This window comes from Lycium ferocissimum, chromosome 8 (genome assembly GCF_029784015.1).
Source record: "Lycium ferocissimum isolate CSIRO_LF1 chromosome 8, AGI_CSIRO_Lferr_CH_V1, whole genome shotgun sequence".
NCBI classification, from domain to species: domain Eukaryota; kingdom Viridiplantae; phylum Streptophyta; class Magnoliopsida; order Solanales; family Solanaceae; genus Lycium; species Lycium ferocissimum.
Window position 1 is genome coordinate 41,986,912 of NC_081349.1, and position 15,374 is coordinate 42,002,285.

Sequence of the window (15,374 nt, forward strand, 5' to 3'; positions counted from 1 at the left end):
GAAATTTAAAACGGTTAACAATAGTTTACTAAAAGTAAAAATGTTAACAATTTATCTATTTAATTCAAAAATTATTTCATTGAACTTAAAAGCTCTCCAAGTTTTAATTAAAAACTGTAATTAACCAATTTTAAAAAAAAAATTGAACTCTAAGAAATTTAGCAGCTTTGAATATTTTCGTTATTGATAAATAGAAAATTTAGTCCTCCTACTTGATAACAAAAGATCACAAAAAACGAAGAGCCTAACTTACACTAATACATAAAACTTAAGAGAGGAGATCTTACAAAGTAAACTAATAATTTCGATGCAACACAAATAAATTTAATCAGCGTAAACTTATAAGTAACATTTTACTAACAAATTCCAAAGATTGCACTTACATATTTAAGCAAAAACTACGTAAGATTCATTTTATAGAAATTTTGATTTATTGAAGTAAAATAGATTGGAATAACATTTAAATATGAGTAAGGATATCAAATATAAGCTAAAATAGAAAATAAGTAGCGAATTGAGATAATAACTAGACGAAAAAGCAGAATTGCGTTTCGAACTCTCGACCTCCAAGAACATTTGAACAGATCGAAGAAATCTTTGTCCTACGGAATTTAATCTATATAAAATATAAGTTTAAGTTTGATGCACTGTCGGTGTATGAGTTTTTTACACCATCAGGTCATAATGACCTCCTACAGCAGGTTACCAAGCCACTTATTTAGTTTTTACTTTCTTTTGGTAAAATAATTAAACACAACTATTTTGTATCATTCCTCTCTCTCATCCAAACCCTCCATCTTCATCATCGGTCAAACAGTCCATCCCGTTGCCTCCTTTTCTCCCTCTACGCACATATCAGAAGACCTCGAATGGAACCCATTCTATTGTACATTCTTCTGTTAGTCCGTAACAATCACACTTTACCAATTTTATTTCCTTATTTTGAATTATATCTAACTTTCTTAAGTTTTCCTTTCCGACTTGTTTCTAAAATTTTCTGGTACTTTGCCATGGAAATTAATTGCTTTGAAGTGTTCGTGGCAAAGGAGAGAAAAAAGGGTTACATTATTATTTGTACGGAAAAGGCTCAAATATGGCATCGAACTATCAGAAATGGCTCATTTATGCCACTGGTAAATAGTTTGGCTCATTTATGCCATCGAATTATCGGAAATGGCTCATCCATGCCATTTTTCATTAACACATGTTTTATAATACTAGATATGACACTTGACCACCAATTAGAGGTTCACGTTGTTTAATTTAATCAGCACAAATTAAATTCAAAATTAAACTAAAACCCGACCGATAAATTTGTCTTTGGTTTAAATAAACGATGTGGACCTCTAATTGGAGGCCAAGTATTATATCTGTATTGTAAAACCTGCGTTATTGAAAAATAGCATGGATGAGCCATTTCCGATAGTTTGATGACATAAATGAGCCAAACTATTGATGAATGACATAAATGAACCATTTTCGATAGTTCGATGGAATATTTAAGCCTTTTCCGTTATTTGTATCATGGGAATGTCGTGAATTAGGTGTTCAAAAGAAAACAATTGATGAACTTCAGTATTTAAAAAAAAAAAAAAAACGAGGGAATAAAAACAGGAAAAAAAAACTGCAACAACACTGCATTTTGCTGCTGCCATGGCAGTGAATTGGGGAAGGAAATAATTTGAGTTATAGTTCAGCTAGGATTCAAATTGCCTTTAATATGTCTTGACACTTCTAATTATAAATTTTAAAAAAGATGCTAATATTATTTAAGAAGAAAATTACATATTTATCTTTAAAATTACCTGATGGTGTAAGAAGTCTGCTACACTGACAGTATACCAAACTTAAACTCATAAAATATTGATGAAATTTTTCAATGAAGTGGATTCATATGAATCCTACCACATGTAGGTCCGCTCATCAACATGGCAAGCTGCCATCGTCATCAGTTAAGAGAAGAAGCGTTTACATTTTATACACTGACAGAGTAAAAAATGTTTACATAATCAGGCTTCTTATTAGATTATTATAAGTAGTTAAGTATTAATTGATAATCTGGTAAATATGGTAACTAACATGCTATCACAGGTTAAAACTCATTCTTTTAAAAAAAAAAATCTTCACACCGTCACTATACATAACTTAAATTCAAAGAAAATTAGTGAAGAATAGCTGATTTAGAATTTTGTGTATATCACCAAAATGATGTCATTGTCTCATTCTTTCCGAATTATTTGAATTTTCAGTGTAGCACCAAAATGGTGTCATTATCCCATTGTTAGCACAGTGTTTGAATTTTGAGCCCGGCACTTTTGTAACCCAAAAAATTTTTTTGGAATCAAACTAACTCATTAAAAAACAAAAAAAAAAAAACAAAGTAGGCTTCATGCACAGATTCTGTACGTGAAACCCCTAACAAAAACCCCTCCCATTTTCAACATACTCTTCTCTTTCATTTCCTCCATTTTTACCCTTTTAACACACTTTTACAGTCCCAAAAACATGTCTCAAAGTTTTAAAATTTCAAAGTTTGCGATACAACCCGATATTTGTGAATGCAGTTATTACTGTAAACTAAAAACATCAAAGACCCAAGATAATCCGGATCGCCGTATTTGGCGTTATAAAGTGCCCGAAGTAAGTATTTTTATATTTTTTAGTGTTTTTTTTTTTTTTTCATGTTATCCATATATTTTACTTTAAAAAACTAATTTTCTTGTAATGTTTATAGGATATGGGCGGTTGGAAAGATAGCATTCACGTGGATAAAACGGTGGCGGCGAAGTTTAAAAATTCACTTTTTGATAGAGATACCACGACTTCACGTATCTCTAGAGATACCGCTAAGTTGGACTCGCAATTTAAGCTTGTGAAAGCTGAAGACAAAATTGAACTTTTAGAGGTCTTGCTCACTGGTTCCGGAAAAAAATGAATTTTCTTTGAAGGCTAAACTTAGAGACGCTCAACACGAGAAAATAGCTTTGAAAGAAAAACTTAAATTGTGGAAGATTATTTATGCTATCTTGTTGTTGTTCATTATTTATATGTATTTTGTTTATTAAGTTTAATATTTCTATGGATTATGTTTTTTACTAGTTGTACCTTTTCCCCCATAATGTAATCCGCACCCTTTATGTACTAATTTATTTGTGTTTCTTTATTAAATTGTCAATTGATAATAGACTTTAACAATAAACTTTGAAGAATTAAAAACATGCCAAACTAATTCAAATTTATGACTTCATCATAAAATAAAAATACAAATTAACAGCCTTAGTCCGAAACTTAAATGACCCATAATCTAAGACAGTGAGCCTAAATAGACCCTAATCGTCATCAGAATAGAAGTCCTCAATATCGTCCTCAGAACGATATTGGCGGTCTCTTAACACACATCTTTTTTCAGGAGATGTTAGTTCTCTACCGGTTGATGATGCTTGTTCTTCGGCCAACTTTAGCATGTAAAATCTACAACATCTTACCAGCATTCTGTTGTTTTCTTTTCTAATCCTTTGTACGGCAAGCTCGTAAGTTGCTGGACCTACTCGAGGCATGGTTATTGAGTACCTTGTTGGGATTGGAGCGTTGAGATTTTCTAAGTCACGAACAAGACGTTCTGATTTGGCAATCCGATATGACCATTCTCAGCGTACAACAACAACAACAAGCCCAGTATAATCCCACCATGTGGGGTCTGGGGAGGGTAGAGTGTACGCAGACCTAACCCCCACCTTGAAAGGTAGGGCGGCTGTTTCCGAAAGACCCTCGGCTCAAGAGAGGAAAACAAGACAAAAGGTCAGATAGGGCCAAGCATATTGAAAACAATATGAAAACAAGGAATAACAAAAGCGAGAAAATCATAGTAGAACAGTCCGGAAAGAAAGGAGCATTAACTACTATAGATAAATAAGATAGTTAAAGTACAAGGGCCCAACAAATATAAGCAGCAATCAAATGCAGAAATCAAATGGCAATAAACAAATGAGCAAAACTACAACTACTATGGTGAAAAGATAAGCCACCTAGCCTTCTATCCTAATCTGAGTCCTCCACAACCTCTTATCTAAGGTCATGTCCTCGGTGAGCTAAAACTGTGCCATATCCTGTCTAATCACCTCTCCCCAATGCTTCTTCGGCCTCCCTTTACCTCTCCTGAAACCGTCCATAGCTAACCTCTCACACCTCCGCACCGGGAGAGTCCGTGTCTCTCCTCTTCACATGCCCAAACCATCTCAGCCTCGCTTCCCGCATCTTGTCCTCCACCGATGCCACTCCCACCTTATCTTGGATATCTTCATTCCTGATTCTATCCCTCCTAGTGTCCCCACACATCCACCGCAGCATTCGCATTTCCGCGACTTTCATCTTCTGAACGTGAAATTTCTTAACTAGCCAACACTCCGCCCCGTACAATAAAGTCGGTCTAACCACCACTTTGTAGAACTTGCCTTTAAGTTTTGGTGGCACTTTCTTATCACACAAAGACCGAGAGCGAGCCTTCATTTCATCCACCCTACACCAATACGATGTGAAACATCGTCGATATCCCCATCTCCCTGTATAATAGACCCAAGATACTTGAAACTTCTTTTCTTTTGAATGGCCTGGGTACCAAGCCTCACTTCCTTGTCAGCGTCACGCGGTACGCCACTGAACCTGCACTCCAAGTATTCTATCTTGGTCCTACTCAATTTAAATCCTTTAGACTCCAACGTCTGTCTCCAGCCCTCCAGCTTATCGTTGACTCCGTTGCGAGTCTCGTCAATCAGGATTATGTCATCCGCGAACAACATACACCAAGGCATCTCACCTTGTATTTGTCGCATCAATACATCCATCACCAAGGCGAATAGAAACGGGCTAAGAGCTGATCCCTGATGCAACCCCATCAGAACAGGGAAATGCTCCGAGTCTCCTCCTACCGTCCTTACCCTGGGCTTAGCTCCATCATACATATCCTTTATCGCTCTAATGTACACCACAGGTACACCTTTAGCCTCCAAGTATCTCCATAGGACCTCTCTTGGTACTTTGTCGTAGGCCTTTTCTAGGTCAATGAATACCATGTGCAAGTCCCTCTTCCGCTCTCTATACTGCTCCACCAATCTCCTTACAATATGAATGACTTCTGTAGTCGAGCACCCCGGCATAAATCCAAACTGGTTCTCTGAAATAGACACACCTCTCCTCACCCTCATTTCCGCCACCCTTTCCCACACTTTCATAGTGTGACTTAGCGAACGATACCTCTATAGTTGTTGCAGCTTTGAATGTCTCCCTTGTTCTTGTACACGGGAATCATTGTACTCCACCTCCATTCTTCCTGCATCTTCGCTGTCTTGGAAATGACATTAAACAACCTAGTCAGCCACTCCAAGCCTACTCCCCGCTCGCATTCTTCCAAAATTCCCCAGGAATCTCGTCAGGTCCGGTCGCTCTTCCCCTGCGCATCCTACGAACAGCTCCCTTAACCTCATCAACCTTGATACTCCTACAATATCCAAAGTCGCGACGCCTATTAGAGTGCTTCAAGTCTCCCAACACAATGTCTCTGTCCCCTCCTTCGTTTAAGAGTTCATGAAAGTATGACTGCCATCGCTGTCTAATGCGGGTTTCCTGTACCAACACTTGGCTATCCTCGTCCTTGATGCACTTCACTTGATCCAAGTCGCGTGCCTTCCTCTCTCTCTCACCTTGGCAAGCTTAAATAGCTTCTTATCCCCACCTCTCGTCCTCTGTTAAAAAAAAAGGCGTTCAAGAAAATTTGCTGCCGTTTTAGCCGCCGAAACCGCCAACTTCGCCTCCTTCTCACCATCTTATACTTTTCCCTGTTCGTCCGCTTCTCTTCATCATCCTTGCTATCTTCCAACTTCACATATGCCTACTTCTTTACTTCTACCTTCCCTTGGACTTCTCCATTCCACCACCAATCCCCTCGGTGCCCACCATGGCGGCCTCGTGAGACCCCCAATACCTCTCTAGTTGCTTCCCTAATGCAACTGGCCGTCCTATCCCACATACTGCTGGCATCTCCCCTACTATCCCACGCTCCCATAGCCATCAACTTCTCCCCCATCTCTAGGGCACTAGACAGAGTCAAACTCCCCCATCTAATCCTCGGTCGGTCATCCACGACCCTCTTCTTCTTCTTCTTCCTTCTTATCTCCAAATCCATCACCAATAGCTTATGTTGGGTCGTAAGATTCTCACTCGGTGTGACCTTGCAGTCCTTACAGAGGCCTTTATCATCTTTTCTAAGAAGTAAAAAGTCTATTTGCGTCGCAGCCACTGAGCTACGGAAGGTTACCAAGTGCTCCTCTTTCTTCGGAAAACTCGAGTTGGCTACCACCAATCTAAAAGCTTTTGCGAAATTCAGAAGTGAGACTCCTCCACTATTCCTGTCCCCGAAGCCAAATCCTCCATGCACCTCGTCATAACCTCTCGAAACAGACCCAATGTGCCCATTGAAATCTCCTCCTATGAATAACTTCCGCAGACGGTATACTTACCACCACTTCATCCAAGTCCTCCCAAAAGCGCCTTTTTACCTCCTCGTCCAAACCCACTTGTGGCGCGTAGGCACTAATAATGTTCAAGGTGAACCCTCCAACGACTAACTTAATCCCCATCATCCTCCGTCATCGATCCTCTTAACCTCTACCACCCGATCTCTAAGCTCACTATCTACTAAGATCCCTACCCCATTCCTATACCTCGACTTGCCCGAGAACCAAAGCTTGTACCCGTCCACATCCTTAGCTTTAGGTCCTACCCATTTAGTCTCTTGGACGCAATATTAATCCTCCTCTTCTTAAGAATCTTAACTAACTCTATGGACTTTTCCGATAAAGTCCCAATATTCTAAGACCCTACTCTCAACCTAGAAGCTCCTTCAACCCTCTTAGCCCCCCTCCCCAACCCTAGCCCCCGATCCTAACCGAGAACATGACCCTAGTCTACCATCCCTCACCAAAGCCAGTAAAAGCAAATATACACTAGTGAAAGGTTAATCTAAGACAAACGAAGGATCAATACTAAAGCACAAGTTAGCAATAGTCTATAAGCAGTGAAATAGGTATTCAATTATGAGGAGCAGGCAAAATTTATAAGGCTAAAAGACAGGAAATGGGCTATTGGAGGTACCGACTCCAAGTAAATAAAACATGTTCACCAGAAATCTCGTATTTGCGCGAAAATACTGTTCTACCGGAAAATACTATTCACCGACCGGGAATCCATCGTTCACCACCGGGAACTATCGAAAAACTCGAGGTACCGTGCGTAAAACCGCCCTGGGAAACCTGCGGTGAAGGGTTTCCATTCGCAGGGTAGAAGAGAAAGGAAAAGAGAAAAAAAAAACAAAAAAGGAAGAAGGAAAGAAAAGAGAGAACAGAGGAGATCTGGCCGGCCGGTTACCAGTGGTGTTCGTCGTCGTCGCCATTCGCCGGTGGTCGTTTGGGGTGGCTTGGTTGGGGGATGGGTGGGGTGGGGGTTGGGGGGGAGGAGCAACTTACCGTTGGTGGAGATGAGAGGCGAGAGAAGATGAGAGGAGAGAGAAGACAAGTCTATTAAGCTATAACTTCGGTCAGCAAATTCATGCAAAGATTACAAAATGTGGTGATTTCTTTGCCAAGAATGAGTGTGACCATTTTCAGCGTAAACCGCAATAATATTCTCGCGGATCTGAATATTTCACACTGCAGAAATCATCATTACGCTCTATAAGAAGGTGGGGATTTAGCTCGTCTAGTTTGAAATCAATGGTATCACTCGAAAAACTGCTATGATTTGAATTCTCATCATCATTGCTATTTGGTTCTTTTGGAAGGACTAAAGACCAAGCTGAGTTTCTACTACTCGATATTGAATACATTGTAGTCTAATAACAAAAAAAGGGCTACTTATATAGTTACAAACCCCCAAGTACCCTCGGGGGAGGGGGGGGGGGGTTATGACCCTACCTACTTACCTTATTATAAGAAAAATATTAATCTTCATCGGAAATTTCACAGTCCGAATCCCACTTGGATCTAAATCTTGTGCTACCATATATACCATATTCTACCCTATGGTAAACGTATTTGCATCCGATTGTTCTCTTCGCGAAAACGATTAAGAGCAAAATTAAACTCTTGTGGAGTTCCACGAGGCATTGACATAACAAGTTTTTTTGGGCGTTTAAGCCCTACTGAAGCTAACTTTTGCTCTAGTGCTTCAGCCTCCCTAATACGCCAATTTCACTCCTTTCTTATTATTTTATTGTAGTCTCGACTGAATATTTTGTTAGGGTTATTTGAGTAATGAAAATTATCATCATCTAGTTCCCATGTCCTACCCATTGCTTCAAATATGTTTACTTGGGTATAACATGTAATGGAATCAAGATTACCAAATTGAGTGTAGAATGTCATGATAACTCGTTTTAAAGTGAATACTAGTTGTTTGTCAATCATGTTATATATAGTACTGCATTTTTTGACCGTTTATTTGAATTTAATTCATATTACGCAACGTTTCAATGCGCAATAGAACATGATTTGACAACACATCATGCATGCCAATTTCAGCTTTTTTATGACACATAAAGGATCGATTTGACAATACAATGCTGCATTTTTTGACCGTTTATTTGAATTTAATTCATATTACGTAACGTTTCAATGCGCAATAGAATATGATTCGACAACACATCATGCATGCCAATTTGACTTTTATGACACATAAAGGACCGATTTGACAATACAATGTCGATTTTTGACCGTTTATTTGAATTTAATTCATATTACGCAACATTTCAATGCGCAATAGAACATGATTTGACAACACATCATGCATGCCAATTTCAGCTTTTTTATGACACATAAAGGACCGATTTGACAATACAATGCTGCATTTTTTGACCATTTATTTGAATTTAATTCATATTACGCAATGTTTTAATGCGCAATAGAACATGATTTGACAACACATCATGCATGCCAATTTCAGCTTTTTTATGACACATAAAGGACCGATTTGACAATACAATATTATATTTTTTGACAGTTTATTTGAATTTAATTCATATATGCAACGTTTTAATGCGCAATAGGGGTCAATATGAATCTATTTAAGAAGAATGTTGGACGAGGTAAAAACTCATCCATTTCATAAGTTTAAGTCTCTTAAGTCCTTCGAAAAAAAATAATCAAACTTCCCACAATTAATGGCTCAAGATATTCCACCAGTTAAGGTTTCAATACATTGGGATGGTATTATCCTTGATGATAATAGTACAGTTCGTTACAATAAAAGACCAAACGTTCATGTTAAATGTCCACTTGAAATGTCTTATGAATCACTAGTCACTTACATATATAAAAAAATGAAGGTTAGTCCGGATGAGTATGAAATCTCTATAACGAGCGGATATCCACAATCGTTTCCCATGGTATAGTGCTTTATGGTAGGCATTATATCAATGATGATGATTCTTTGAGGGATTATTTGAATGCGCCAGAAGAATTAAAATATTTAGTCGCCCTTAATGTTCTTGAGATGTATGTTGAAAAGATACCCCGATAGGTACAGCAAGAACAACCCAGTCAAGTTAACACGTATGGAGATATTAGTTCTTACGGGGACATTTTTGGCAGTGCTGAGAAAATCTTACCCAACAATTTAATCAAACTTGGTAAATATGCATTCTTATATTATTATTTTGTGCAGTAGCACGTGTTTATTGTATGTATTGGTAAATAACCATTTTTAAATCTTTGTAGGGGTTATAGACCTGATACGAGTAATATTGGACAATCATCTCAATTTAGTGGAGCAGCTCATTATTATCAAAACTCTCAGTTCAGTGGAGCTGATTATTATAATAATTCTCAGTTCAATGGAGCTGATTATTATAATAATTCTCAGTTCCATGCAGCTGATTATTATCAAAACTCGCCAGCGGTACCAACTATGGATGAAAGGCAGTCCTTTCAGTTTGGTGGAGTTGATCATTCTCCACACCATGCTCATTCTCAATATGTGTAGGTTCATCACCTTGATGTTAAATAATATATATATTGAATTTGGAATTTAACATATGTTTTTTATCGTGTAGGAGGAGGCCTTTCTTAGATGGACCTGATTATCCAAGTTATGTGGATACATCAGAGAGTGATGGCGATGAACCAGCTAATAATGCAATGGTCACCGATGATGAAGATAGTGAAGGGGATGAAGAAGATACGCATTTTAGTCCCCAGAACCAACCAGAACAAACTCACCACCACGTACCACCTCTGATGGCGGAAAACCCAATTCCTGACAGCCCAATGCAGTGGCATTCTGACTATATTCCATATCTTGACAGTCTACAAGGTCGTGAGGATGCATTTGTCTTCACAAGAGATGATGATCAAAGTCGAGAAAAAATGTGGATTAAACCAAAAAATCCCATGACTGATGAATGCGTCATTGCAAAGGGAATGCAGTTCACATAAAAAAAGATATTGCAATGGGCTGTCAGAATGTATTGTATAAAGGATATGAGGGAGTTTAAGGTTGATGACTCAAACAAATAGGTATGGAGGCTGGTTTGTAAGCGACATACTCAATGCTGTCGGTGGTTGCATCGGGGAATTGTTAAGCCCGATGGTCTGTGGAAAATCACAAAATTCCACCCAAAGCACACTTGTGATATGGGACAAAGTCGAGCAGATCATTTTAATTTAGATATAAACATGATTGCTCATGTGTTACTTAAACACATTGAGGAAACTCCAAGGTAACTTATCTGACCTAGTACATTATATATCTTATAGCAATTAAAATATCATCGCTAAATGTTGTTTGCTTAAACTTATGCAGGATGCCCATCAAAACTTGTATTAGCATGGTCCACTCCAAATATGGTAAAATCATAAGCAAGAGAAAGAGATTTCTCGGGCGTACACGTGCTTTTGAGATGATCTTTGGAACTTGGGAATCCTCTTTTTAGGCGTTACCGGGGTATATGGCGGCTCTACAACATGCTAATCCCGACAACTTTGTTGTATGACGGCGGCTTTTAAGAAAATTTTTGACTTCATCTTTTGGGCATTCAAACCAGAAGTATTGATGGTTTTGCTTGCAGGAATGTGATATCGATAGATGGGACCCGTGTATATGGGCGATATGACATTAAGCTCTAATTGCGGTAGGTATGGATGCCGATGGGTCAATATTCCCTCTTTGCTTTCGCAATTGCCGCCAACGAGAGCAATGAGACATGGAGGATATTCTTGACTCGTCTAAAAACTCATGTTATTAAGGGTCGTCAGGGCATATGTGTCTTATCGGATCGTCATAAAGGCATATTGCACAATATGCGTACTTTGGAAGGGTGGCAGCCTCCACATGCTTACCATTGATATTGTTTAAGGCACTTAAAGGCTAATTTGCAAACAAAATTTGGAAATGGACTGTAAACAAATTGATGTGGGAAATTTTAACGATGCGGCATCAACAAAGAAAATGGGCTGCAAAAATGGAGGCTGCTAAGGGAAGTCGGTGAAGAGGCATATGTTTGGTTGATGAAATTAGAAGTTGAAAAATGGACGCTTTATCTTGATGGAGGAAGGAGATGGGGCATGCTCAACGAACAACTCGGAGTTTTCAATGGACTCCTCAAATCTACTCGAGGACTACCTGTCACCGCAATGATAAGACTAACTTTCAGGCAGGTCGTGGAGCGATTTACGGATAGGACAAGGCATGCCAGAGCTATGTTAGCCGAGGACGGAACATGGATGCCAAAGCCCTAGAAAAAGATGGAGCACTATAGAAGAAAGGCAGAGGGTCACCAAATGACCGAGTATGACATCACTCAACGAGTGTATGAAGTTAGAACGGGTTATTGCGACGGCAAAGGAGGAAACAAACATATCGTTCGAGCGTACAAAATCATGCTGTGGTAAGTGGCAAACGTACCACATGCCATGTTCTCATACGATCAAGTGCTTTGAGAGAATGGCCGGACATGTGCGATTATGTGGCGGAGAAATATAAGGTCGTAAAATACCTTAAAGCATATTCCGGCCACTTCCGTCCCCTTGGTGATCAAGCTTATTGGCTAGCCGCGCCGTTTTCTATGATTGCAAACAAGAAGCATATCCGTAAATTGGGAAAAAACAAGCTAACCCGTTATCACAATCAAATGGATGTTAGCGAAAAGACTTACGCTCGCAAGTGCTCCACATGTAAGCAATTTGGGCATGATAAGCATTCATGTGGGCAAAACTCCCGTGGTGGCAGCACATCTAGAAGTAGAAGAGTGTCTAGAACTTGATTTTTTTTTTTTAAAGTCTATTGTAATTTAATGATGTATTTCGTTGCTAATGGAATGAAATATTTTTCAATTATTATGAACCTCTCGTATTGGATGAATTATTTTTAAATATTATATTTATTTTTGCACATTCAAAAGGTGCGGATTACACAATACAATAACAAAATAAAAAAGACACAAAAGAAAAAAAAGAAAAAAAAAAACCTAATACAAAGCAGAGTAATTTTTTCTTTTCTATCTTTCTTGAACCAAAAAAGTACTTTCATAGCTTTGGGAGTAAAACAAAAGAGATTAATCAAAACCCTATAAAATATGACACTTAAACCTAAATATAACAAGTTTTGAAACGTACTTCGGAGAACTTTACAATCCCTAAAACGATGATCCAAATGTATATGTATACTTGATGTAATGAGCCGATATTATTGTACACTAAAAAAAATATTAAGTTCCATATAAAATATTTATATTCCGGTGTTTTGAAACGTGACTAATCTTCGGTCAAAGTACGAAAAAAAACTTTAATTTTGAGTTTGATTTCCAAAGAATAAAGGTTGGGGTCGCGGGGGAAAGAGCCTTATTTACACTTTGGCCCTTTCACGCACAGATTATGTGCGTGAAGCCTACTTTGGTTATTTTATTTTATTTTTTAACGGGTTAGTTTGGTTCCAAAAAAAATTTTGGGTTAAAAAATTTCCGGGTCCTTGAATTTTCTGTATCACTACCAAAATGGAACACTGAACTGATATTAGCTTTCCTACAACTTGTGTTCCTAAGACCAAGTCTAACCTTGTAAATCTCTTTTTTTTTTTTTTCTTTTTCTTAGACACCGAAGGCTATATATTTGGTTATCTATAGGGAAACGACATAAAGCAGCCTTAACTTACTATTGTATTGCTTCTTTTCTACTTATTTTGCAACTTGATTGACTTTGCACAAAATGATGAAAATTGAGAGATTTCTACTTGTCAATTTTGCATTTTCAGTATTCATAGGACTTGCTATTGGAACAAGTTCAGAAGGGGATACTCGTAGAACTTTGTGCATTGAGAGCGAGAGACAAACTCTTCTCAAGTTTAAGCAAGGTGTGATAGATAATTATGATATCCTCTCATATTGGGGGAGCGAAGAAGAGAAATGAATGTTGCAGTTGGAAGGGTGTGAAGTGCAGCAATATAACAGGGCATGTTGTGGTTCTTGATATTCACACTCCACAGCCTGTATACTTTTATAGTCGTCAATACTTGAGAGTAATATTACTCCTTCATTGCTTGAATTGCAGCATCTGAAGTACTTGGACCTTAGTTACAATCATTTTGGTAGAAGTCGAATACCAGATTTCATTAGTTCTTTTCCAAGACAGGAATACCTTAATCTTGAGTCTACTGACTTCGTAGGTGATCATATCCCTCACAATCTTGGGAAACTTACTCATTTGCAGATTCTTGATCTTAGCCTGAACTATGGTTTAGTAGCGAAGAGCCTTGAGTGGCTTCCTCGTCTTGCTTTATTACGTGACCTTGACCTTAATATGGTTCATATTGAAACCGTTATTGGTTACAACTACTTATTAAGTTTCCTTCTCTAGAAAAAATAGATTTAGGAACTTGTGACCTCCCGGATCCAATCATTTCAACAACTCACCTCTCATCTAACGTCTCTTACCGTTTGCTTTCCCATCTCAATCTCAATGGAAACGAGCTTTTTCTTTTACATTTCAGTGGTTTTTCAACTTGAGTACAAGATTTATTGCCATAGATCTCTCTTCTAACCATTTAAGAGGTCCCATCCCTGAAGCCTTTGGTTATATGAAACATCTTGAGGTCATTAAACTTGCTGCAAATACTTTAGAAGGTGTATTGCCCAAAGCTTTTGGGAATTTGAGTCACTTAAAAACCCTTGGTTTGTCATCGAATAAATTCAACCAACCACTTCCTGAATTACTTCTACATTTGTCTGGTAAAGCAGAAACATCACTTGAAGAATTGAGTTTATCTGGCAATCATCTTAGTGGTTCACTACCTGACATTACCAGATTTTCCTCCTTAAAAAGTTTGAACTTGCAAGAGAATCAACTGAATGGATCTTTCCTAGAAAGCTATGGGCAGACTTCCAAGATCGAAGTTCTCAATTTATCCGGGAATCAAATTACAGGATCTTTGCCAAACTTAACAACATTCTCAGCATTGAAAGAGTTGCATTCCACCTCCCTTCGCTTCAGGGTCTTAGGGGCTGCTCTTCCTCGCTTTCGGGGGGAATTCAAGTCAAAATCTAGTATAAGGAGGAAGCGAAAGGCTCAAAGATATTCTACCCATAAAGGAAGTTCTCCTATATGGCAATACTAGATTGGCGAAACAAGAGAGAAAGCTTAAAAAGTAGTAAGGTGTCTATGGGTCACCTCAAAGTGTAGGATGACTTCAAAGCTTGAGACATCGGAAGTCAATACAAATCTTTTGGAAGATCCAATTACATAATCACATCTTTCAAACTTTTCCAACGTAAAAGTGTTGGATTTTCATAGAACTCGCTCTCTTTTCAGTTAGGGCCTAATTGGTTTCTGCCTTTTGAATTAGATGTTATAAGACTATCCCATTGTGAAATGGGACATCATTTCCCACCATGGCTATGACCTCAGAAGAATTACTCAGATCTTGATATCTCATTCGCTGGTATATCAGATGTAGCATCTGATTGGTTCTGGGATCTTTCTCCTAAACTAGGATACGTCAATATTTCCAATAACCAATTGAGCGGAGAGGTGCCTGATTTGTCCTCCAAGTTTGTAGCATCAACGAGATCTGGTTTTCCAAGGATGGATTTTAGTTCAAATAATTTCTCAGGTTTAGTGCCATTATTCCCTGCCAACTTGACATCATTGCCCTTTCCAAAAACAAATTTGTCGGATCAATTTCTTTCATATGGAAAATAGCCAACCCCTGGTTCAGCTCTATTGACCTATCAAGCAACCTATTTTCGGGAGAACTTCCCGATTGTTGGATGGGATTTGAAGAACTAGTCATTCTAAATTGGCGTGATACATAAACAGGCCCTCAGATGGCAAGTATGT

The 15,374-nt window shown here is 38.3% G+C and overlaps 1 protein-coding gene across 1 annotated transcript; it reads left to right on the forward strand.

The window, feature by feature from the left end:
* Window positions 1-10,564: 10,564 nt before the first annotated feature.
* LOC132066369 (receptor-like protein EIX2) lies at window positions 10,565-14,652 on the forward strand. The gene is made up of 4 exons (XM_059459692.1): window positions 10,565-10,574; window positions 13,294-13,394; window positions 13,542-13,841; window positions 14,029-14,652. The coding sequence occupies exons 1-4, from the start codon at window positions 10,565-10,567 to the stop codon at window positions 14,650-14,652; spliced, it is 1,035 nt and encodes a 344-aa protein (XP_059315675.1).
* The last annotated feature ends 722 nt before the right edge of the window (window positions 14,653-15,374 follow it).

What these genes read in the sequence shown, in the direction of transcription:
- LOC132066369 (XM_059459692.1), top strand. An exon ending in TTCTCAAGTTTAAGCAAGGT is followed by an intron (nt 13,395 to 13,541) that starts GTGATAGATAAT and finishes ATACTTTTATAG; the next exon opens with TCGTCAATACTTGAGAGTAA. An exon ending in GTGACCTTGACCTTAATATG is followed by an intron (nt 13,842 to 14,028) that starts GTTCATATTGAA and finishes TTTACATTTCAG; the next exon opens with TGGTTTTTCAACTTGAGTAC.